Raw genomic sequence first — 27,503 nt, forward strand, 5'->3', positions numbered from 1 at the left:
ATTCGAAATATATCTATTTATAAATAAGCAAAAACATTATCTCATCAATACAGAGTTTCCATTCCGATAAAAATAACTTATTGGAATTTACTTTAGACATGTACCTATAAGGAATCCACTACGTTTCGTTTAATACGTGCGCTTAGTCATTCTCCTTGAATAGTTCATTTAAAGAAGATTTCTAAAATACATAATATATCATTAGAATATATATCCTCTTGAAAACGAATATAAGAATTTTACTATTCTCTAAACGTCATTTTCTTTAATTTTTCTCAAAAAATAATTTAATTTATGCTTAATATATGCTTACTTTTTCTATATATTAGTAATTTTTCCAACACTATTAAGGCACATGTCCGTGTCCTTTTTATTATTGATATAAATTGCTACAACAATGATTTTGTATATAAATTTAGAATTAAAAATAATACCGTGGAACGTTTAATGAGTACTTACTATAAATATATAGCTATATATCGATATGGTATCATATTACCATCTTATAACATCAGAATACAATATATCCGCAACTGTGCCCGTGGCCTACTGCGCTACTTAGCCAGGCTTCAGCCCCAGATCAGATCATATTATAGGCCATATCTAAAGTATCAAACCTAATCTTAATTACATACGATCTAACTATATCAGTGATAAATTATAATATATATATATATATAAAACACCATAACACTGAAAAATCTACAATTTTAATAATACATATATATAAAACTAATTTTAGGAATTCACGAACAGAATGGGATGAATATGTGGAAAGTACATTTGAATATCTGTCCAGTTATTTATTACGTAACATAATTAGGAAATTGAAAATATGCTAAAACAATATTCATTGATATAATGTCAGTAGGCATCTTAAGCAACACTTCTGTACGAAAGACATCAACGCGTGACGTAAAGCCGACATGCTGCGATGTAAATATTAACGTCTTCTAAAATGTATTATATACGATATAGAGGAAAAATATTATAAAAAATATTTGCTACATTATATATATTTGGTGCACTTTGGTACTTTTTCCACATATATCTCAATTTTTAAAGATTTTAGTTTATATTATAATTTTGCTAAGTTTTCCTTATGAATTGATCCGGGCTTATGTCAATTTATATATTTAATCGAAAAAACAATGCTGTACTTACATTATCTTACACCCACTAAGAAAGGATTTTGAAAAATGTTAACCCTAAAGGGGTGAAATAGGGGTAGAAAAATTTGTGTCAAATAATCTTTTAGTCGACACCGTATTTTATAAAATGTTAAATTCAAACTCATAAAAATATTTAATTGAACACGTGTTTCACAGATTTTTTCATTTCACAATTCACCTCAAAGTAAAAATTATTTCACAAATATATTTAATAAATATTCGTATAGCTCAAGCGGGCGAAGCCTCCCAGGTCGGCTAGTATAACTATAAGTTTTTATTAGTACCCTATCATTGTGTCCTGCGTGTAGGCTTACGTGTGATGCTCATAACTAATAACTTGATTTTTATTTTTAACAGAGTTAATCAATAAAAACAATAAATAAAAGTGTATCTATGACTTGAAAGTACCTTTTGTTTGCTCTACTGAGAATTATTATAACTGGTACGTAAATTGTTGCCAAAAGATCTCATATATACGAGTACATATTATATTCGCATTCTACGAAGACTCTGTGATGTCTGCAAGAATGGCTTTCATTATAAAGAAAATAATTTGTTTCACTTAGGCCGTAGTGGCGCAGGGGCACAAGCATGCGACTGTAAATATGACGGTAATGATTATATGACGGTTCGATTCCCACAAAGGGGATTGAAATATTTAATATTTAAATTTCCTGGCTTTGGTAACGAGGAAAAGTTCTTCGTTGATTCCCGACAATCAATACGTAATAATGCCTTCGACATTTGGCGAATAGTGGAGAACGGAAATGACATACTGAAAACTCTCTGTTGTCTCCGTCTACGTTTTAGTATGAAGCTAAAAAATATGATTGTTTTCCTCTAAAGTAAACTACATCCCCATGATTTTATTGTGATGTTTTATAAAAAGTTTTAAATATGAAATTCGCATAAGGAATGCTCTGTTAATGTTGCCCTCGCAAATTAATAAATTAATTGATATTTAATATACTATTGCAAATAATACAATTAATGTTGTAATTTTCTAATGTAATATCATTACAAATATGCAAGTTGAATAACTTCATTTTTAAATAATAAATTCATTATATGTAATATAATATAAACTAAATAGCTAGTATAATAATGCTGATTATATAATATTTAAATAAAAAAAATATTAACCAACCTTTTATTAAAACTTATTGTACTAAAACGAATAAAGTGAATTTTGCTCAGTACATGTATGTCGTTCGTAATTTCGTTTTTTTTTATTAAGTATGCCTTAAATAGGAAATTATAATATATTCCATTTAAAGAATACTGAAAAGCTAGTCGCGCTTTATTTTCTTGGAGCGAAAAAAAGAAAACTTAAAATGCGCCGACTCGAATCAAACTTATAATCATCCTGTTTATAGACGGAAATTGAAGATGTGAATTTTTACCAAAAATTTTCAAAAATCATAGGTTTTTATTTTATTATTATATTTTCATTCTTATTTATTTTTTCGCAAATAAATTCTCCACCCTGTTCATCCGTTTAGAGGCGAAACTCAACGCACTTTGTCTTACCAGAACAAGGAAATGTACCTAAATAGATCATTGGCCCGAAATAATGATTGAACCCACAACCATTGCATTAACATTCAGAGCAGCGTAGTTTACAAAAGAGACTAGTCTTTTGTAAACTACGCTGCACTTTAACTATTTACGACGAGTTCGACAAGTTCGAATCGAGGCAATTCGTTCGAGTTCGTCCGAGTCCCGCAGAGGACGCCATGAGAGATTGCCATGAAGTGCTTGCAACTTCTCCAGGACAGAGTACCCTCTTCCACATACAATTGTTGTGGTGTATTTCAAAGATACGTACCCTACACTTCGATAGATTTTATATTGACATATTGACCAAACAATATGTAATTGATGGCAGTTATATGTTCGCAGAATTTCCTTTTATATGGTAATCTGATTTTTTTGTCTCATGGGGAAATCCTGTTACGAGTATGCGATGCAGATTATGTAAGACTCATGCCCCTTGGTATGCAGGAACCCCAAAACCCCACGGTGATCCATCACTTTCATACTTTACCGTGACCTCGAAGCAGTTACTTATTTCGCTAAGCACTTCTTTTTTTGCAGCTTTCAATATTATTGAGTACGCGCCAGGACTGACACGTGTCTCCCCTTAAGGATATTTACTTATACGACGACAGCTTTCCCATATCCGCCGTAAATGGATCCCTTTACGCATGTTAGATATTCCATTATCGCGTCGTCTGCGAGTGGCGACCTGCCTATGTTAATGTGAAACTATAAACGTTATCACAATTTTCTATTTTATAAAATTGTCGTATACAAATTTTTTTTTAGAAAGTTCTAATTAAGATTACAAGTTTTTTATTTAAAGTATAGAGCATAATTTAATGTGTTTTTTATTTAATATTTTGATCGTTGTAATTGTATAAATTAAAATATTGTAGCTAAACAAATAAGTTTAACAAATCAATAATTATATTCTAGTCTGTTGGAATTATTCTTAAAGTAAACAAAAACAGTCAAGTGCGAGTCGGACTCGCCCATCGAGGTTTCCTTACCAATCCGGATTCAGACAAACTTGAGATGACAAAATCTATCATTAGGGGGATTTATCTATGACATAAAAGCCAACACATTGAATTTTAAAATTTGATTTGTTTGTCTGTAACGCACAGACGTGCACGTTAATTTCAGAAATGGCTTAATCGATTTAAATGCATGTGTTTACCATTGTTTTTTGGCAAACTTTCCTTAACATTTAGGTAACCCTAACCTAGGTAATATATTTAAATCTACAGGAAATGCTTACTCTATAGCTGTTGATTAGACTGCGAATAAAGTTGACAAACATAAGCTTGCTTGCTTACAATTAAAAGTTCTTGATTATTTTTCTATGAAATATCTATCAAATTTCACTTTTCAGTTTTTTCCCTTTATTTATATTGTTAATTTTCACCTCGTGCCCAGTTTCATAAAGGTCCACGGAAAGTACCGTATACAATTCCTCCACGCAATCTCAAGAAAAAATATCTTGAGATAGACGGTCAATAAAGCAATCCTATAAGGCTTCCGTTATTTTTTTCTACGAATCTAAAAATATTGATTATTATTTGATTAGTGATTATTTATTTTTAGCTGGACTGGTAATACATGTTTTCATCTTAATATTCGAATATGTGGAATTAAGCGATGTAGGGGCGACGTATAGAGTTTATAAAAAAAACTGTAAATCTACGAAATGCAATACTATAAAGACATCCAATTTAAATTATCTATATATTTTAGACTTTATACCTACTACCTAATAAGCCACTCTAATATATAACAAGTTCGTTATTTACAAATGAAAGAATTACTTTAAAATTCTAAATTAAGTTAATAAAACTTGATATAAGTCCTTGACTTTTGTAGCATCTTTATCGACAGAGTAGCTTGACAATCGACCTAATTAGTGTTGATTAATTAATAAAAACATGCTTATACCGCATGCTTACGCACATTCTTTTTCTGATTTATTTTTTAAAACATACCTATATTGTTTTATATGATATTACAATTTATTTAATACAAATTAATTCAAGAGGCCAGGCGTGGCGTAGTGGCATGCATAATAATTATGCGACTGTGAATGTGATAGGTTTTGGGTTCGATTCCCACTCTCAAATGGAATATTTAACATTGAAATATGAAAATTATGTGAAAATATTTAATATTCCCATTTCCTGGCTTTGACATACTGAGAACGGAGTGTCTTAACACTAGCTTCCTAGATTCCGTCTACGTACGCTGCTATATTGCGAGATACATTACATAAATATTTAGATACTTAAATATTTTCATATTAAAGAATATTCTTCAATATTACTTCTTTAATTATGTAAAACATACAATACAACATACAATTAGGGGCGACTTAAATGTCACGCGCCTAATAGTAATTTAGAAACTTGGCAAGAATAATACTGAACAGTTACGTTATTGAAATAAGATTATCTATTATATACATACATATATAAACTACAATTTAAGGCCAGACATCGCGCAGGCAACCGACAGGTTGTGGGTTTGGTTCCCACTCGGGGAATTGAAATATTTAATATTTTAATTTCATCGCTCTAGTGTAGAGGCAAAGAGCGGCGTCAAGTTCCGCCACTCAACACACAATGCCTCGAGAATTCGAAAAAAATGCGGAATAAAAAAAGAAAAAAAATAAAAAGTATTTTTATTGAATTGAGTGCATACGCTTGCAAACTTATATTTGTCTACTTTATAAATTGTACTTACGGTTGATCTACAATGCTGAAATTGGTACGAATCCCTTGGTGGGTGAGTCCGACTTCCACTTTACCGGTTTTTTATACTTTCAGTGACTCCCGCAAGATAGAGATCGACTGACGTAAGAGTCATCATTGGTGTTACCCTTCTTTGTACCGCGCAGTCGAGTTTATGAAAAACAGATTCCTACATAGATGAGTAGGTATATTATTTATAAGTACACATCATCATTGTGTGATACTGTTATTCTTATTCAAAGCAAAAGTGTAAATAGGCACAAAAAATTCGAAGCTTGGACGTCAAAATTTTACATACTCAAGTTACGACATTATAACAAGTATTATATACTAGGTAGGGAGGTATTATATTACTTATTATACTTACAAGCTTTAAGATTTTTAACAACATGTAACAACTTTGAAGGCGTTAAAAACTAATATTTTGGTAAAAAAATAAAATGAGAAATAAAACAAATATTATATTTATTATTTATTTAATGAATATTGCAATAAAGTGGCTGTAATCGGTTTAATTGTGGAAATTTTAAAAATTGTAATACGCTAGTAAAAATGTATGAAATTAGAACATCTGCCAAAGACTACCTAACGCTCATACTCAAATAAGAAATATATATATTACCATATCACATTACACTTCTAAACAATAACTAATTCTACATAAATTAAAGTAAATATTTACAAATTTGGTTAATTAACTTAATTACTCACGAGTAAAGTGGGCATTGGAAAATTAAATATAGTTTTGAGTATATTTAATATAATAGATACAAAATACTTTTGGTTCCACCGACGCTAACAAAAAGAAGTGTGACATAAGGTTACATATTTTTACTATGACGCCGGTGTCAGCGCTTGTATGAGATGCCAATGCCGACTTTAGGCCATGTTGAGAGTTCTTTCTTATGACGACGAACGTAAAGTAAATCCTAAATTTTGTTTTTAAATTTATAATATTTGAACCACATAAGCACTGCTTACAGCTGAGCCTGCTTTGAAATCACGATGGCCGTGAGCGCCACCGCAATAAAAAAATATATTAAGACAATTCCTTAGAAAAAACTACTGTCTAGAACTAATTGAACACATTCTTTGTCAACTTACATGTCTCATCGATTATTACTCATCATGGGTGTAATTTATTTAGTTACTTCGTCTCATATACACATTGTAACGAAAGCAATCTTATAGGAAGATTACATATTACATTTTAAACTAAAATATCATTGTTTTAGATAAAAAATTCCTAAACTCTCATGTTTTTACTATTGTTAAACCTAAATATAGACACAGTAGGCTTGTATTTTTAAGTAAATAATTATAACGATGCCAATGCAAGCCGCCGTGAGAGATTAACTACAAAATATTTTATATAGTATTAACTAAAAACACAAATATATATATATCAAATTATTGTAAAACGAAACATCATTATTATTTATCACTCGACATTAGATTCACACGAGTACATAATCATTGATATTTTGAAATATATCATAAAAATTTATTAATAGATCAATCTACTTTAGGTACATTCTATGTGCTCATCGGTACTGTGAGTGTGAAGCTAATGCTAAAAGTAAATATGTACATACAAAGCTATTGAAATGAATCACAGTAACTTTTTCATAGCCATTAAATCTATGTCTATTTATAGGAAATATTGATATATAAGAAAAAAAACACATTGGGATTTAAGTAACGTCAATTAATTAAATAAAAACTTGAAATATGAAGCAACACTAAACTATATACATAAGAAAAAAGGTTTTAGCATAAGATTATATTATAATAAATGTTAATATATTAAAATTTTAATCACATACATATATAAAGGTCGACCATGCGACTAATAAAAAATACTAGGATTTAAAAATGGTAAATATGATGAGAACTATATTTGAGAATGGCACAATTTTTAAAGGCAATTTATAATAAGACAACAAAAATTAGAAAATGTTACACAGGTAGTACTCTTAATAATTAACTAGCCATTTAAGATCATAAAACACGTGGATAAATGTACCTACCTACTACGCTTAAGATATCTTACGACATTATTGCATTTATGTATACACGAAAAAAAACATTTCTTATATAATATAATTTAAATAAAAGATTTCAAAAAAATGATGTTTGTCAAAGGCGAAAAATAAGTTTATTTTATGTTGAGTACAACATTCAAATATTTGTTTTTTAAAAGTTGAATAGAGAAGAGAGAAGTAAGAATTATTTACTAGCGATCTAGTTGATAGCCATGGTTTACATATAAGCATGGTTATAGAAAGACTGTCGTGACACAGCGACAGTGACACGAAATGTTGTAAGCCCATTCAGGCTACTAAAGTATCTCTGCCTGGTGCCAGCTCTACTTTATACGAGATTGATGCAAAAAAGTAGAGAAATGCAGATCGCTTTACTGTAGCTATTAACAATCAATTATTATTCGTTTTAATTTGATCCATGATGATGGAAAAACATAGAAGAGGTATCTCAGACATTTTATAATTACTACAAAATACCAACGAAGATATTATCGATTTCTATCCGCAATATTTTTTTTTATATTAATTACTTTATATATTAAAATATATTGCAATAATATTATGCGCCTTAATATTCTAAAACTCCCTCTCGTCCATTATTATTGTAACTAGCGTTTATTCTAACCTAATTACCAGCACTTGCGTTATGAAAGACAGAATAATATATCATCACATAAATTCTCACTATTCTCATTAAAACATTTTAATTCATGTTACAAAAAATATGTCATTTAACACTTTGTTTTTTTGTAAACGTGTAAAAATACATATGTAAATTTATGATATATTTTAAAATGTGGTAAATCGTGCCGCCACACTGTACCAGTATGACTGATGATCACTGCTGTATTGAATTATTATTGTCTAAGGAACCTTTGACACACCAGCATTCGAAATTCATTAACTTAATAAACAAATGACAAAATAATTATTGGTAAATGTAGGTCGTTAAGTTCGAATTGGTACTTTATTGGGTCAGATAATTATGATTGTCGCAAGACAGAATTTTTTAATACAGGATGGGTCATTAAGTTATGTGAATTTTAAGAAATCATAGAAAAAAATTAAAGAATCTCACGATCAATCCGACTTTGAAATTCGCACGCCTTTTTGGCCCATCCTGTAGTTATAATGTAGATGGTGGACTAAACCTTCCAAGATTACAGCAAATAAAACGTGCTTACAAAAATATTTAATATATTAAATATTGATTCTTTTAGATATAAGATTGTGAAAGAGTATAAGTAATTTTAAAATGTTCTATTTTAAGCACCCGCACCGCCGTCCTTTAATAAATAAATGTATTCGGGTAATGAAAAAAAAATGTAAAATAAATATTTTACAAAATTTGCTTTCCGAATACCGTCTTCGATATGACTTTCTCGAGTGTAGAAATGGGAAGGGGGATGCGGGCTGTCCTTGTCCACCATAGAGTATAATTTTTAAGAAAGAATAAAAAAGGAAGAAAAAGAAACTTTTACACAAAAATATCAGTTCAAAATATGTGTATTTGTGTATATTATTGAGCAGTAGTGTTTGCGGAGTGAGGCAATAAATGTCGTCTATCGTCATCTACGCGAAACAATTTTCAGTAAAGATTTATCCCAACTACCTTCACCGGTAACTTGTGACAACGAAAGAAAGGAAAATTGATTGAGAAAAAATCATGAAAATGAAAATGTAAATGTTTTTTAATAAAATACCCCATGTATATCTTTAGTTTTAGTTTACATTGTGTATCGACAAATCGAAAAAAAAAACAATAATTTGCAAGATTTTAAAAACCATAATAATCTCGTAATACTCGACCTCAAATTTGTAAAATTAACCATAATTGGAGTTATGTTGAAATTGTATAAATAATGACCGCCTAGCATATTGTTTAGATCAATTCCTTAGTATTAATCATATTGAATTATATACACTGCTTACAACTATTGATCTTAAAAACGCTAAATTTAAAATAACGAATGTCTACTTCACTATAATTTTTTCGTAATCATATATCTCAACTAGTTAAATTCTCCTTGTTATTTTACTTACATGTTGTGTATTTTTTTTTGTGTAAAGCAGTTTGAATTTTGATATCTTTTGCTAGAAGATACGTGATGACTAACAATATTAAAATTACTATTAAAATATTATTTATTAGTTGAGATAGTCCTCTAAAACTTCGATAATATCTAAATAGTGAAAGGGGTTTAAATATTTTTGTATATTTTTTTTTGTTTGTTATCAAAATGATTATCACTACCACATGGCAGTTGTACACAAATGATTAGGAAGCCTCGAAGCATAATATTAAGATGTACGACTTGTGTTAATATAGAGATATTTAATAACGACTTTTAATAAAAAATATATCGGAAAAAAAAATAGTGACAAAGGAATTATTGATTATTCATACTTATTGCGTTCGTCCATTTTTGCACAACTTTCATATACTAAGTTGTATATTATAAATAGATGCACTCCAGCAACTCTAAAGCCTCCATAAACAACTATAAAGTTATTATATCACTTTTTTTAAAAGAAATAAAGTATTGACAATAGCATATTACAAAATTATAAAATACAAAGTTGCATATTTCATTAAAATGCCAGAAACTGTTATTGTAATTATTCTTATATAATATACTGTCAATGAATAACTATAATTTCTTATCATGAGAAAACTATAACATTGTCAAGGCCATATAAATCGTATTTGTATAAATAAGGTCAAAAAGAGTATCGTGCGGAAGAGCGGCTCGTATATTTTTTGCATGTCATCTACATCGTTATATTGCTGTATTTAAATTAATTAATTAATATAAATATCATTCGATATTATCTGCATAAGTAATTATATATAGATATGTAATTAATATATATACTATGTAACGGTGACATTCATACTAAAAAAATTATCTCACTTGTATTACGAAGTTCCTCGATCGGTATAAAAAATATTTTAATAAGCCACTTTCTATTTTTCCGTAGTCTCAAATCAAGTTTTATTCGATGACGCTAATATCTAACTACTCTTTACATTTGTACTGTTGAAATACTATAAATAAGCGAATTAATATAGAATTAACGTTGCTATGGTATCAAAAATAATGACACGCAATTTAAATTATTGGTTTTACTGTTTCATTTAAGGCATTAGAAATGAACACCGTAACTATTGAATCATTATTGATTTGCCAATCTTACATACATATTAAAAGGCATATCTATATACTTTAGCACGCAAAATAACTTGTACTACAAACCAAAAAAAACACCTAATTCATATATAGAACAGTCCATGATGTTATTTAAAATTGATTATTTTCGAGACAAAATGTCAACGACTGGTTATGTATATTATAAAAAAAATTAAACGATTATGATAAAATGTTTGGATATATATAAAACGATAGATAAATCATCATTGATCTTTTCGTAGATAATCATTCTTTGGATAGGTTTAGATATATCAATCCTATATTTATATACATGTGTTTTAGATTCATTTATCAGCTTTCTCTCAGCTGTTCTTATTTCTATGTTTTAACGCCAATGTAAATATAGTCAAGTCAAGTCAAGTCAGTTATTTCTTTATGATATTATTAGAAACTTATTATATAAACAAAAGATTGGTTTGTTTTATTTTTTTTAATTTATTTTTCCATATAAATAAGAGGCAAAGTATATGTCACTACAAAATAATATTTTTGTTTTACTTTCATCATATAGTTAATGAACGACATCTATATCAGGTCATATATTTATTCATACAACTTAATTTTTTCTTTTAATTATACTCATAAAATTAATAAATGTTCAACGTCATTACCAATGTACCACATTGTACTACTTAAATGTACGAAATCACTTGTATCGTGAGAACAATTTATTCAGTCGAAACATTGTAAATACGTAATATATAAAATATATATATTTATTATGTCGACTTAAATAAAATACATATATATGTATGTAGCTAGTTTCTTAAATTATTGCTTCGTTACTATAAAAACTAAAGCCATCGAATAAAACGTGACACACTGCTGAAATGCACCATTTGCCAAACACACCATTAAGAATCATCTTAATCTAATGATAAGGCTCTCATTTTGAATTTAAGGCTGGAGAAATGGTCTTCTATATTTGTTCATATAATATTTTGCACGACCATTTTACATTTAACAGTATTCAACATTGTATTACAAAATATAGTTACTTAGTGTTTTAAAGCTAAACTTATAGATTGCAATAGTCGGTCATACCATTCCAAGTGGTGTTTATATATAGTGACCTCCCGTTAGCGAGTCGTTTGTCTCATTCGAATAAAGCAACACGCCCGGTATTGACTCTAACTACAAGTTTAAGCTAAACTAAGCTTCAAAGTAAGTTAGAAGTAAACACATTTTTCATAGTTCCTATTTAAAAAAAACTATACGTTTAAAAGATATAAAGCTATATTGACGTTTCAATTATAATATATCATAAGACAGCTCTGTCAAATCGCTGAAACGAATAATGGGATCAATCAAAGTAAGACTAGAAAAAGAGATATACCTACTGTACATACATAAGTTACATTGTAAATATAAGCTATTATGCTTGTAAGTGTAAAAATATTAAAGATTATAGATACCTATTTGTATGTGAGAATACTATAAGTACACTTGAATGAGACAGAATGATTCGCTTAAACCGGCGAGATCAGTTCTGATACTTACAGGAGACTATAATGTGCGTATGTCGGGGGCCATTCATATATTACCTCGCATGAATTTTATTTTTTTCAGAGATTTTTTTACCGAATTATTAACATTTGAATTCTATTTGATATTTTAAGTTCACAAATTACACAAAATATAAAAGATAACACAAAAAAAAAAATCTTATTAAAGGACTAATAATGTCGTCGCTGGACAAGTGTTCGTAAATATTTACACATGATTTAAGTATACGATATTACAAGAAACCAGAACACTTGTAGATCGACGAACTCGTGACTTAAAAAAAAACTTGATAAAACTAAATATACATATTGACACAACCATTATAATATTTAAAGTAACTAAACATAATTTTTACAATATTGAGTAAGGAAACATATGTATCATATAAAATAAATTACAGCAACATCCAGTGTTTTGTTTTTTTAAAAGTAAACAGCAATATCCAAAAATAATTTTATTTATTTTAGTTATTTTATTTTCTAACACTAACATAATCGTGCATGATTATATGTCATCATTATTATAGTTAAATAATATTTGCTCGAAAATCAAAGCAATAATTAAGAAATATGTTTACTTTAATTTTCCAAATATCGACCTGAATGTTGATTGCTATATTTGTTTGTATACGATATGCGTAAATCTAGTAACACAGCACAAAAACATAAAAAACTTACTTTTTTAACTTCAAAAAATTAAAACATAAAAATGGCATTTAACATTGTAATGCCATTTGCCATCACAATTATATATCAATATATAGAAATTTCTCTGCGATCTGTAAAGCACTGTACCAATCGCGTTGCAATACAAAATAAAAAATTTAAAAAAAATATCATTACTCTGATACTTTCCAAAAAACGCTGCATAAGAAAAAAATATTGTGTGTCCAGAATTAGGGACGAACTTGAATTTGGTGCCATTTAGTCGTGTGACGGTTGGCAGCCGGCATGGAGCAGATGTCGACTGAGCAATGTAACCGAGTCGTAAGAACTACCGTGAATGGTGACAGTCATAGAAACAAATATTCTGATTGTTTTCCCCTGTTGTAAAGGTAAATTATGACTTTTGATTTCAAATAGATAGTGCGGACAGACATGTCGTCAAATGATTGCTGGACTACCAGCGATGGTCTATTAGATCTAGTGCCTTACGCTTTGGGACTTACGCTGGGATGGATTATATAAGTTTCACTTCAATAATCGTCCCTAATTTCCGGTGACATAATAGTAACTGATATTTAAAAGATCACATACGGCCGGTCTACACCCACACAGGGGGATGGGGCCAGGAGGGCCACTGTTATGGTCTTTGGAGCAGCGGCGTGTGCTCCCCGCTCTCCCATCGCCCGCCGGCGTGCGTCCGACGCTCCGAACAATTGTTTGTGCAGCACGCTGATACGTTTGATGGCGGGGCCTGAAATTAACCATTTAAATAACAGTTGAAAAATAATTATAAACAAAGAAAAAAATATCAAGTGTATTATATTAGCTCTAAAAATTTTGCGTGGGGACACAGGTCCAACACGTAGAGGCCCCTTAGAGAATATTCAAATGTTTTAATGTGACGCATCAGTCGGGATCCATCTCTGGATCCAGATAATTGCCCAGAGATGGTCGCCGGTTAATGCGTAGAAACTACGGAAAATGTGGAAATCTAAACTAGGACTATGGAATGGAATTTAGATGGACTGGCTACTGGGCTATTGAATGAGACTAACGGACGTCCGCCCTTACAATAGTCTCAAATTGAATGGTTTTTTTTTATATTAAAAACTACGTCCACGGGCGCATAGTTGCCGGTGCCTTTTTTATTTTAAGAAAGTTCTTTTAATGTGGCGTACTTAATTTTGGGAAAATTTAAACTTTTACATGGACTTTTAGATTTGGCCTGGCTTATGCAGAACGCCTTCCTTCCAAATTGAATGATTGGCGGACGGTGACTCGCCTCCCACTAGATGGGCCCCCACAAAGCGGCGTAGTGCCTTGGACACAACATCGGCGTGGTCGGCTAAGGGTGTAGAAAGATATGCACCGGTTTCACCATCACAAGGAACTCGTGAGCGGGTTTCCCCACTATTACGCAGATTGAGCACTTCCACCTTTCGAGCATATGGCTCTTGCGCTCCACTCTGCCGGCCAATAAAGGCAAGCCAGAGGCGGGGGATAGATTACAATTCCCCGTTGCCGTTGCCGGTGGTCCGTGGGGTCGCCACTCCCCAACAGCTCGCCACAAGCTGCCTTGCGGCTTTATTGTTTTATTGATGCCAGTCTGCTAACTATTTATTTTTAATTATTTTATGTTTATGATCTAGCTAATTACCAGATAACGATAGTTCAATAGCTACTACTAGATCAAAAAAATAATGTATGGTAAGAACTAATTCTACATATTATATGACTTGTCGCTTCTTTTTTTCTCAATTATATGGACCGTTTATTTTGAGAGTGGTGTAAGTCCATTTTCTTTTGTTTCGAGAAAATTAAAGGTTAGTATATCGATGATTATGCGATTTCATTTACCGACCGCTTTTAAGTTGTTCAAAACATGTGATTTTTTTGAGAAATTAAACACGGACTAGTTGTATATAAAAAAAAATACATTAAATTAAGCATGAATTACGTGATAGCTCATTTTTCTCAAAAATGGACTTACACCACTTTCAAAATAAACGGTCTATATAATAAAAAATGAAGTGACTTCAATATTGCTGTTTTGATTAAAATACACAAAAAAATTGTATAGTTACACAAAACATTATACCAATAATCTCAAAATAAAATTAATTACACTTAAATCACTTCTATAGTAAAGGTTGAATACAGAGTGCATTTACATCGTGTAAGGCACTAGATATAGAATAACGTAAATTCATGTAGGATCCTTAAACAAGACCTGTGTGGCGTTATAGCGCAGCGTCGATTGTAAACGCGACGGTTGTGAGTTTGATTTTTACTTGAGGGTATGAATTATAAATTTTCTGTAATATCTATTAGTATTTTTTTTGTTTGGATTTTGTTTTTGCGGTACATAATTTTTGATTTAGATTTATATTCCTCGCTTCACTTCTTTCCTTTAACACACAATGTCTCGAAAATTGGATTGGATATAGTATTACAACTGTTTCCGTGGGGGGACGGACCACTTGTATTTAGAGACTAAGACCAACAATCGCTAACCTGTGACAAGTGTATGTCGTACAAATGCAGCGTGCTAACAGACATGTCGCGGGTTTCGTCTGGCACGTCGGGCTGCGGGAGGCCCATGGCGCTGGCGCCCAACGCGCTGCTAGCACCCGCCAGGCCCACCGGCGCCCTGGTACCGCCTTCCTCCTCATCGCTCGTCTCATCCATATCCTGTAAACAGACCCATTTACACATATAAAAGGAAATTAAGGCTGTCGTGGCGCAGAGGCACAAGAACGACTCTTAAATTAGTTTACATACATCAGTGTGAGAATATTCAAATTGTTTGTAAGAAGTACTTAATCACTTTTTATAGTGATTTAAAAATTATACTGTTATTTAGCTTCACGCTATTCAACACATAACAGGGTAGGTGGGGAGAATCTAGAACCTACCGTTAATTACTCCCTTCTCATTAGGACACTTCTACTGCTTATTGAATGGCGGGTCTCAAGTAAATGTAAGTGTGAGTGGGGATTGAACCCACAACTGTCGCGTCTACATCCGAAGACTTGTGTGCCTCTCTCTCTTTTTTAATGCTACATTATTGATCTTTTGTACGTACAGGAAGTCTATAATGCTGCCTCTGTTGTTGATAACATGATAACACAGCTGGTAGAGGAGTATTGGTCCCAAATATACTCTGCTGTATGTAAGATCCCAACATTGTTTTATTCTGGAAAAAGAAATACCATTATAAACAAAAATCAATCCTCATATAAATATTATCATTAAGCCTTATTTGTAATTAGAAGTGAGGTTAGTGATCACCACCGCCCATGACCCCGTGTAACACCAGAGGAGCTACAGGAGATCACAATTATTGGAAATCAATTTAGAATTTGTAAACTATAGAATGTTACAATAATTCCACTTAAGATTATTATAAAGTTTAATTTAAATAACCTTAGAAACACACCATGGCTCAGTTAGGAATTTCTAAACTGTAATTAATATTAATGTTGCGAGTTTGATATTGTTCCCCTTTGAATCAGTGGTAGTATGACATACATATATTTAGTTCAATTATGAGTTCATGTTAAAAATAAAACGATTCAAATCTTCTGCTTTAACTACATTCTGAGTGAACATAGAACTTGGCATCCATTTGTCGGTAAAATAACTTTTGATAAAAATCTTTCAAAATACCACTGGGATATACAATATCAACCGTTACAACGTAGAATAGAAGTAACAATATTAAGAAATTGTTAACAATATTAAAAAGTGCGATCAAGTGTGAGTCGGAACATAAGGTTGCTATCATATGTACTCACTTTGTATGAAATGAATTACAAATGATGTACAGATGGACAGACAGACAATGAAGTGATCAGAAGGGTTTCGTAATAAAGAAAGTTGAGTGATAAAAAGAGGCAGGGGGACACCTTGGTTGAAGTTCCAGAACGCAATAACATCGATGTTACTAAAGGAAATTAACGAAAAAAAGCATGAGGAGGAGGTCTTCGGAGGGCAAGTATGAAGAGTTTTATGACAGTAGACTCGGCAAAAGAGGAATGCTGGTAGGTACTTACAAGTGCGTTCTGCGCCGGTATGGCGTGATGCATGGTCTGGCGCAGCGAGCGCAGGAAGTGTCGCTGTGCGGGCTCTGCGGGCTGCCAGCCCGGGTGCCGGCATGAGAACGCCACCAGCGACAGTTCCGTTTTACCACCTTCGCCTTGGTTGTATTGGGTGTTGCCTGCAAACCAAAGGGCCAATTCAATACCAAGATGTTAATAAACACTATAACTAGAATTTTGTAATATATAAATTACGAGTCGACTGTATAAATACCTGTATCTTAAATAATATATCGCAGAAAACGTCGTACTGTATATTAAATCGGTCAGTATAAAAAAAAGCATTTAGTTACGTTTTCATATTTCGCGATTTTGACTGAAATGCTGAACGCCATGATGTCAATTGATAAAATTAATTTACTGAACTTATGAACAAACGTTAATATACGACTGCATGACGACATATCACGACGGCTGATGTTTCGTATATGTAAAAAATACAAATGACGAAGATTAAATCCATAAATAAATTAAAAAATATTTATAGAATTTTATGAACTATAACTAATATTTTCTAAAGACTATCATTATACAATAACAAGATATAAATAGTATTTTTACTCAAAACTCTAATTATGACTCTTAATTTACCTTTATCATTATTTTTTCCATGCACTTGCCAATCAGGGTGGCCGTGACGGCGAATATCAAGCTGGAAGCAAAATATACATTAGAATATTCATTGATAATGTATGCTTCACACTATTCCGCACACAGCAAGGTAGGCGGAGGGAACTTAGTGTTAAGACACTCCGTTCCCCACTTTCTGCCGAATTCTGAAGGCATTGCGTGTTGAGTGGCAGAACTCAGCGCCACGCTTTGCCTCGACACCAGAGCGAAGAAATGGAAATATAAACGTAAATAAATATTTCACTTCCTCGAGTGGGGATCGAACCCACAACCGTCGCGTTACAGTCACACCATTGAGCCGTTGCGACGCCAATATAACTAATTTCAAATAACAAAAAACATCGCAACCGTAGCGCATTAGAACTATTATATAAAGGTCATGGTTGTGGTTTCAATCTCCCTAGGAGGATTGAATTATTTTCATTCCGTTGTTTTCCGTGACTCAACCCGTAGTGTTTCGAATTCCGGCGAAAAGCGGAAAACGGAGGGTTTTAGCGTTACAATGCGTCCACTTACATACTTAATACAGAGAAAATAGCAAAATGTAAATTAACTAAACGACTCACCTGAGCAAATGAACAAACATCACCTATGCCCAGTACACTGACTGTGAAGTTTCTATAGAAATCCACGACGTCGAGGGCTCTTGTGCGCAGCGACAACAACACCAGCGGACACACCAGCGGGCTTAACAGCTCGAATAGGATGTATATCTACAAATTGATTCAAAGAAATAAAAATAAAGTTTAAACATAAAAAAACTTGTGAACTAGACGAAAATTTATTTTTTTAGCTTCAGCCTGACCTACTATTAACATGGCATGCACCAACAAATGTTGAGCAGCGGAACTAAACGCCGCGCGGAGTCCTACTACCAGAGCAAAGAAATTAAAAAAAAATTTTTTAACTCGAGTGGTGGTATCTTCATTTATTAAACCAAAACGAAAAACATCATCATATAAATAGTTTTAATAAAAATAAAAAATAAACAAAAACTAAGTCTGAGAATAATCACTAAAAAGAATAATCAATAAATACTATGTTATTTTATTTTTTGCTTTTTTTACAAATTATCCATAAAATTGGCAATGTTTTGTCCTTAGCAGGGCAGTTAGAGAGAACGGAGCGCCAAACGCTACGGTGTAGACTTGCTTACTGCCTATAAAGCCAATTCTCAGGAGACAAAAGATGTTTTTAAATAACTATGAATAGGTATAATATGTATATTACAGAAGGTTTTAACAATTTCGAAAATTAATTTATATTCTCTATATGAAATAAAATAAAGGTCGATTATTTATTTATATTGTTTTACGTTTTCAAATAATATAAAAACGACAAAAACGGATTTAGACACTCTAAACCGACGAAAATTAATAACAATAAATTACCGCTCTGAACTGAAAAAGATCTTGAAAATGAGCGGCAACATCCTTAGTATGGGCACGGCCCCGCCACGCAGCGGGTAAGTAGTGCACGTGACCCAGCACCTGCAAATCATCATATTTAAATTCGTATATCACACATATATAAACACTAAATAATATTAAGTATTTTTATATGAAAGCTTTGTTACTTCAGCGATATTTTTAAAATATATTATAAAATTATAAAAACCAAAAATCCGATTGTATAAAAATCTAAAAAGATTACAACAAGCCCAATAGTTTAAAATTTGTATTTGTTAACAAAAGTTAGGAAAATACCTGCACTAGCAACTCCTCCCCTCGCGCGGGGCCTGTACACCCCCCTCCTAGTCTCTCTTCTTCACCTATTAGGGCTCTAAAACAAAGAAGTATTAACTATGATAGTGAAATTATAGATAGGTACATATTTGTCAAAATTTTATTGTATATTCATAAAATATAAGTTAAATGAATAAATTATATAAAAAAATTAGAAATAAATATAATATATTTATATGTAAAACAATTTGTACATTTTATTACACTCGAAGTCTTTAATTTATTGAATAGAAATCATTATTTAAATGTACTCTCATTTTTTACTTATTACTTATTTAGTTTTGTATACTTGTTATCTTTAGTGCGAGTGATTATGATAGATCATTTATTATAATTATTGTAGTAGCTTTTGACTTATAGATGTATATGTTTAATGACACTGGTGCACGGTAAAACTCTAATTGAGTTTTTTAATAGCACCTTGCATTTGTAATCTTTGTATCAACCTACTATTTAAATAAATAAATGAAATATTATGAATTGCATGCCTACCTGGCTGCAGCTAATATGCACGTCAGTATAGTGATGATAGTGAGCACATGCTCCACTGTGAGTACATCCTCGTCGTATACTGATAGCACCACGAGCACGCCCAGCACACTCGCTGACAAAAATACTATATTCCTATAAAATTTAAGTTATAATTAATATAAAAAAAACTCAGTCAAGCGAGAGTCAGACTTGCCCAAAAAGGGGTCCAATTAAATTTAATGATTATAAATCGACGTAGCCAACGTCAGTACTCTGTAGGTTTTGATTGCGTAGCGAATTTTATACAATATACATACAATATATAATTTTGTCTGTACTGTATCTGTAAGGGATTACAAATATAGATGTTTTCTTTGAGAATTGATGCTATAAAAAAAATTTACGCGTTATTTTAAAATATAGATTAAAAATTTGATAATTATAATAAGAATTTTAAAATGAAAGTGGTTATTTGGTGAACGAAAACTAACATTTTCTGATTGCTTATTACTCAAGCTGTAACAATTGTACATGTTTACATTTTTTTTGCTTTATAAATTCAACTTACTTGGCTATCACAGTAGTAATAGGCGATGTGAAACTTGCGAGGTATTTAGTTGCGGGCTTGTGCGCTCTATTCAATCTGTCGCGGAGCTCGTGTTCCAGTTCATTGAAATGGCGCAGCGTCACCCTGGCGTATAACGACCAAGTGCGAAGGCCCAACGATGCTGGCGAACGCTTTATAAGCTGTAAAATATTAGACACACAGGATAATTATACTAGTAGGATACAGATATTTTGGCTGTAACTCAGTCTTCTTGGTCGGTCGACACTTGAAAATATAAATACGAATATATGTTTGAAAATGGGAATTATATTAAAATTCGATTTTTTTTGTAGCTTCAGTATCTCGCACAAAGTAGGATAGACAGAGAGAATCTTAAGGGAATGTTAAGGCAGTCCGTTCAACATTTTCCGCCGAATTGTAGGGGCAATTGTAGGGACAAGCCGCGCTTTGCTTCCACACCAGGTCGAAGAAATGAAAATATAAAAAAAAATATTTCCATATTTCGAACCGACAACCTTCGCTCATGCCCCTACCTAGTGCCACATACTCTAAGGAATTGTAGACTTCAAAAGATCTTGCGAAAAATTGTATTGACAGACAGACATATAGACAGATAGATGGGCAATAAAATGATCTCATAACGGTTTCATCTTTATCTTTTGAGGTATGAAACCTTAAAAAGTAATAAGTTTTTACTAACTGGTATATGTTTATTTTTAACAATAATGCATTTAAAATTTTTTAGAATTTTTTTTTTTTTTATTAATTTAAAGTAGGCAATAGGCTTATAGTTTACGCTATTATTTTTTTATAACATCACACTATGGTACCATATATAGAGGAGACTTAGTGTTAGTACACGTTTCCCATGCACAGTAGAAATTTCAAGACGTAGCCTCTGCCACTCGAGACGGAAGACGGAATCGAACCTACAACTGTCGCCGTTACGATCATACGCTCTGCCACTGTTCCTCTCGACGGCCTCTACTAATAAATTAACTATATTCATATAAAGTCACTACCAACCTCTGCGTAGTTGAAAAAGAAGTAAAGAATTTGCCAGGCCAATATAAGCGGTGCGAGGAGCAAATTTAATAAAGCCAACAGTATAATCTGTCTTTCTAGTTGACGCGCCAGCATCATCCTCTTCGTGTGGTCCTTATAAGCACTACGTAACTGCCAACAGTTCTCCCATGGACTCCACGGGCTATCTGTTATCAAAATGTTATATTTACAATTTAATTATGATTCTACATGATAATGAATAAAGCAATATCCTTTTAGATCCATATTTGGAAAACTAAAGAAGATGTGTCTTTTACATAATAATTCCTGTATATTTTTAATAAATATTGTGCAGGGCTATAACATAGACATTTGTAATATGAGTACGAGAAAAGAATCAATAATTATTTTGTTTGTATTTATAAGGCACGCAAAGACTACAGCAAAAAATTACCGAAATGCATTTTGTCACATTGTACACAAGCAAGAACTTCAAGAATACATACATGAATTGATTTTTTCAATAAAAATAAATATAAGAAATTGTTATAAAGTTAAGAAAATAAATATAAGAGATTGTTATAAGATTTTAGTTATATACCAATAATTGTTCAAGTAAAAATTGTTTCATACTAAGTTTTAAATGAAGCTTTAATAAGCAATAGCAATAAATATAAAACAAATAAACACTTACAAAATAAAAGAAACTCCAAATTCCATTTTAAGCCTCTGCTCAAATAATGAAAGTCCCCAATAAAAGGCAAATGCATTTGTAGGGGCAGTAAATTCTTGTTCACCATCGCCACCATGTAATTATTAAACCTAGAAAATTATTTCATTACATGAAATATTTATGATATGATATTTACATATTTATGAAATAACTTTATTATAGCTTTAGCTATGTATACTTGAGATAGCTAAATAAAGAAAAGTTACAAAAATAGCTTACTATTTTTTTTTTTTACAATAATTTATTAGACATTCGCTTGATTAATAAAACAATAGCTCATATTTCGATAATTCAGAATATATGCAATTGCAAACACAAGATCTTGTCAATAATATAAATAAACACAACGGGACCTTACATACATATACATACATATTCATTACACGTTCTTAAAGAAAGTAATTGCACACTTAAAATAAATATAGAAATATTTTGAAAATTAAATGATTTATAACAAGATTTCCTTTATCATAAAATGGAGTGGGAATGAAGTGTCTTAACACGTTTCCCATTAGGCTAAAATTTTAGTTTTCACTGTACAAATATTGTTTTTAAAATAATAAAGTAGTTAGAACACAAAAGTAATTCAGCTTAGAAAATAAATAATTGTGTAGTCGCTAGTAGTTTATCATTGAAGAAACTCGCATATCAATATACAGTTATCAGAAGTTAGCCTAGTTTGGAATATGTTAAGAATGCGAAACTAGGTCACATACATACATCACAGTTGCATGAATGCTAAAATTTATCAATAACTCAACAGCAAATATAAGAAATATATAATATATAATATTTTAAATGTAGTGGGAGTATGCGTAGCGGAGGCGCAGGTTCAAATCCCGCTACGATCAAATTTTTATATGTTTTCTATAAAGTATTGAAATATGTTTGTTTAACAACTTTAATTTATCATCAATACAAATTCAAAATATTTTTTGTTTAAATAAAATTTGCAGGAATTTTGGAATTATCAAATGAACATAAAGCTACCATTGATTTAGAAAGTAGATCTGCTAAGAAAAGCCATACAGAATTATTTTCAATACAAAGGTTCAATACAATTTTATGAAAATAAGTGCCGCCCATACCCTGCTGTGTGCGGGATACAGTGTGAAGCTGATTTAAATTTCTCAATTTAAGAAATATTGAATTGGAGAATAAATTGTTTCATACTAATATAGAAATCACTTTGTATAATCAGTTCATACCATACAAAAGATGTGTATGGCTGATTTAAAAATGCTATAAGCAAAGTGCTCATAATCAGCCTTACATAAAAAGTTTATTTTTTTTTAACAATTTCATAAAATTATCACTGTTTATAACATCATCGCAAAGACTTTCAATTTTAAATTCACATAATTAAGTGAGGCTTATAATATATTTCACAATGCCAAATGATATATAGATCAACACAGTTCAATAAATGCTATAAAGTGTAACAGAGAACCATCTAAGTAGTAAGGAGAGTAGAGGAGTAAGGAGTCAAAATAATGAAGGAGAATATTACAGGTTACCTTGTAGCCATTTACAATGGCTCATAATAACAACAACAATTCTCAGATGCTGTGCCACAGTGGCTTCAATATAATTTTTCATAGTGTAAAAAGCAAATATAAATTCATTTTATATTGATCATTTAACCATGTTGTAATAAGTAAATATAACACACCTGAGTATTCTATGGTAAATGTCCAATTCATTGATTTCTTGCTTATGTACACACATGTGATGTTCCGGCTGTGCTTCCCTTACTCTATCCTGAATTGTCGACCAGTTAACCCAAGCCAAGTCACTCTGAAAAAAAATATATAATGTTTTAATCTTTATGAGCTCTCCTGCACATAGCATGATAGGAAACCTAGTGTTTAGATACTCTGTGCCCCATACACCACAGAATTATGAAGACATTGCATATTGAGTGGTTAACTCAATGCGGCTTTGTTTTGTTACTAGAGTGAGGAAATGAAAAAATTCACTTTCCTGAGTTGGAATTGAACCCATGACCATCATGTACAGTCAGATTGCCGCTATGAATAACTTGCTAAATATAGCAATTGATAACATACATTTACTACATAATACTTTATTATAGTTGTTGATTAAGTAGTATGTTAGTTTATTACTATTTAATTATGAATAAAGACATGAAATATATATTACAATCATTATTTTTGCATCTGTTTATATAATATATATATATATATCGGTACTCCATTTAAAATAAATAATTTATTAAAAATTTAGGGATTAGGAACATATTTCGAACATTAATGCTAAACCTTCATAAACTTAATTATTATAAAACAAAGAAAACAATAAACGAATGGTTACACACGCTAGACTAAGATGAAATAGAAGATATTATGAAGGTGACAGAGTAACAAAAAAAAAAAAATAAATAAATAAATAAACAAATAAATAAATAAAATAAAAGGTGATTTATTTTAATATCTTTAGCATATTAATAAATATAATAATATGTATATATATTTTTGCAGTATTATTTTATCCCCCCTACTTACTAATATTCATTTATATTTTATATGTTACTATATTTACTTAAATGTTATATGTCATTTATATACATATTCCTATAATTTTAATATATTATATCATACTTATTGCATTTAAAATTTATATTATCTTTATATAACTTATAAGCACTTGTCATAACTAAAATCCAATAATAGATACGCACGGCAATCCTTGGATATCTCCGCACAGGGAATCCTAGTGAGATATCCAAGGTGCAAATGTCAGGACATTCAAGCGTTTTTCTTGGTGAAAAAATAAAAAATAAAATTGTCCTAATGTAATTTGTATTGGCTTTGTAAATAAAATAATAATAAATAAATAAAAAATAAATTAATATAGTAGAAGTATTAGTAACTAAATAGTAGTAAGCAGAGTAAATTGTCTCTTTCACAAACTCACCTCCTTTATTTTTAAAGCATTACTGTAGAATAATTTAGTATCATAAGCATAGTATAAATGATATATTGATATAACCAATCTCATGAACCATATAATTGAGCTCAATACAATTAAACACCACCTGTGAATACAGATATTTATACATTAAAGCATCATTATCTTATAATTTTTCTTACATTTGTAAGAACAATTATTTTATTTATATAAGCATTTAAAACTTTAACCTTACCAAGTCCATGATATATTGCCTACACATATTGATGTAGGAATTATTACATCACTCAAACTAAGTTTTTCACTTCTATTTGCTTTTGGATCATTTCTAAATAATCTTGGATAATCAACACAATGCACCAAAAATGTAGAGAACCATACAATAAATATAAATTGTAGCAGATAAAGTAAATCTGACATTATCATTGGATAAAAACCTCCTCTAACATAATATCTATACATTTTTGTAAAAAAAGAATCAAGGTCCTCTATATGGTTCCATCCTCCTGTAAAATAAATAAATAAAATTTTATAAAGAACAATCAACATAATTTGCACAATATAAAACCACATATGCTCAAATACATTACTTTAACAAAATAACACCGATAACCCAAAATACAAAAATTATATCCTTTTAACTAAATACTGTAATAATATTCTTAAATTGTTCATTTATCATCAATTATTATTGAAAATATAGATTTACCATCTACAATGTTTACTAAAGCTGATAAATGTATAGTCATAAATTGTCTTATAATACAAACAAAAACAAACATTTTAAAAAATTGTTAAACAAAGATTATTAAAGAGAAAAATGTATCTAACCTTTTGTTTGTGGTACTTTGTGAATAATCACGTTTGTAGCGTCGTCATGTTCCTGATCCAGAGTAATCATGGTTGGAGTATTAATATTTTCTCCAAATCTTGGTAGTGGTGGAGTTAATTCATTGTTTAAAGCACTATACGTAATATCACGTCGAAAATTTTCCATTTTAAAATTTATCTTTGTCTAGGGTTGTGGTTTCTACGTCTTAGAGTTTTAAATAGAGACTATTTAATATATAGACATTCTTGACATTGGCCCAGAAACGCAAAAAACTTTCATGAAAAATGACTTGTTTAATGTGTACAAAGGATTTTAGTTCTGTTACATATTAAATTGATTGAAAATATTAGTGATACATTGAAAATTTTACTAAACATCAAATAAAACTAGTTCAAGGATACATAGAATTTAATAAATCTAAAAATCTGTATTGTGTATAATGATGAATAAACTTCACAAACCAAACGTCGAAAATAAACGAGCAACGATTGACAGTCCTATGAACAAACAATAAATAGTCCTTTCTACGCAAAGTATCATAACAGATAAAATATTACTTCTTGCATGCATTTTATTTTACTTTATAAAGTATAATACACACAGAGAAAATTTAAGTCATATCGTAATTTTGTAATTGAATTACAAATGAAAAAGTAAGAAAGAATATAATAATACAACATGCGTTATTTATTTTAATTTTAATTATAAAAATATTATAGTAAATAGCCAGTATCAAAACCAGTTAGTACATAGTATTTTGGGAATGCCAGGTAGCGATCAACGACGTCGACGTAACGATAGTGGTGTCCTCATTTTTTGTTTACTTTGTATAAACAGACTATAACGTAAATTGTTACAAAAGTAACAATCTGACGTAGGTAACTCAACATACAATCATATCGCTAGTTTTTAAATAATTTTAACCTTTTAATGGTATCGATTCAAGAGATCGGTATTTTTGACCTGTAAAATCGATTCTTTAATAAATCGATCTTAGATCGGCAGCCTTATTAACAAAAATAAATATTGCGGTAGACATATATTGCGGTAGAGGTATTGAGGTGTGTTGATGTCAATGAATAATTTAATTTACTTCCTTCTCTTCTACTTTAAAGTTCATAAACATTTTTAAATGTTAAATTATTGTTTCGGGTAAGAATTTATAATATTCTTTGTAAAATAACTGTAATGATTGCATATTACAAAAATCGAATGGAATAATCCAATATCGAAATCGAATCCAAAATAATTAATCGAATATCGAACCGAAAATATTAAATTGAGAACCTCCTCCTTTTGAAAGTCGGTTAATATGCAGATTTATTATAAGTACAGGTAAAAATTCCTATATATTTGTAGGCAAACTCATGCCTTAAGTTCATTCAAATGCCGATAACTTTTTTTTTAATGAACCGATTTTGATAAAACAAACTTTAGATGTTGAGTTAAAACAAAGCAATTGGTGATAGTTTTAAGTAAATCGGTTCAGTACTTTCACAGATAAACGTCATTCTACATACAGACAGAAAGTTTTAAAAAATATGTTTTTGCTTTCTATTATTATTTTTAAGTATCCCTGTATGCATTTCAGTCAAAAATACT

At 30.7% G+C, this 27,503-nt stretch overlaps 1 protein-coding gene across 1 annotated transcript; it reads right to left on the reverse strand.

The window, feature by feature from the left end:
• Positions 1–5,917: 5,917 nt before the first annotated feature.
• Atg9 (autophagy-related protein 9) lies at positions 5,918–26,379 on the reverse strand. The gene is made up of 16 exons (XM_085205836.1): positions 25,901–26,379; positions 25,305–25,575; positions 25,076–25,196; positions 23,811–23,935; positions 22,100–22,227; positions 21,427–21,611; positions 20,401–20,579; positions 19,854–19,985; positions 19,323–19,398; positions 19,008–19,106; positions 18,183–18,329; positions 17,578–17,638; positions 16,942–17,105; positions 15,972–16,082; positions 15,401–15,577; positions 5,918–13,637 (listed from the first exon to the last, which is right to left on the reverse strand). The coding sequence occupies exons 1-16, from the start codon at positions 26,064–26,066 to the stop codon at positions 13,524–13,526; spliced, it is 2,256 nt and encodes a 751-aa protein (XP_085061962.1). The 5' UTR covers positions 26,067–26,379; the 3' UTR covers positions 5,918–13,523.
• Positions 26,380–27,503: the final 1,124 nt, after the last annotated feature.

Source organism: Heliconius melpomene, chromosome 21 (genome assembly GCF_056956725.1).
Source record: "Heliconius melpomene rosina isolate 202511_hmr_F chromosome 21, ASM5695672v1, whole genome shotgun sequence".
Lineage (NCBI taxonomy): Eukaryota > Metazoa > Arthropoda > Insecta > Lepidoptera > Nymphalidae > Heliconius > Heliconius melpomene.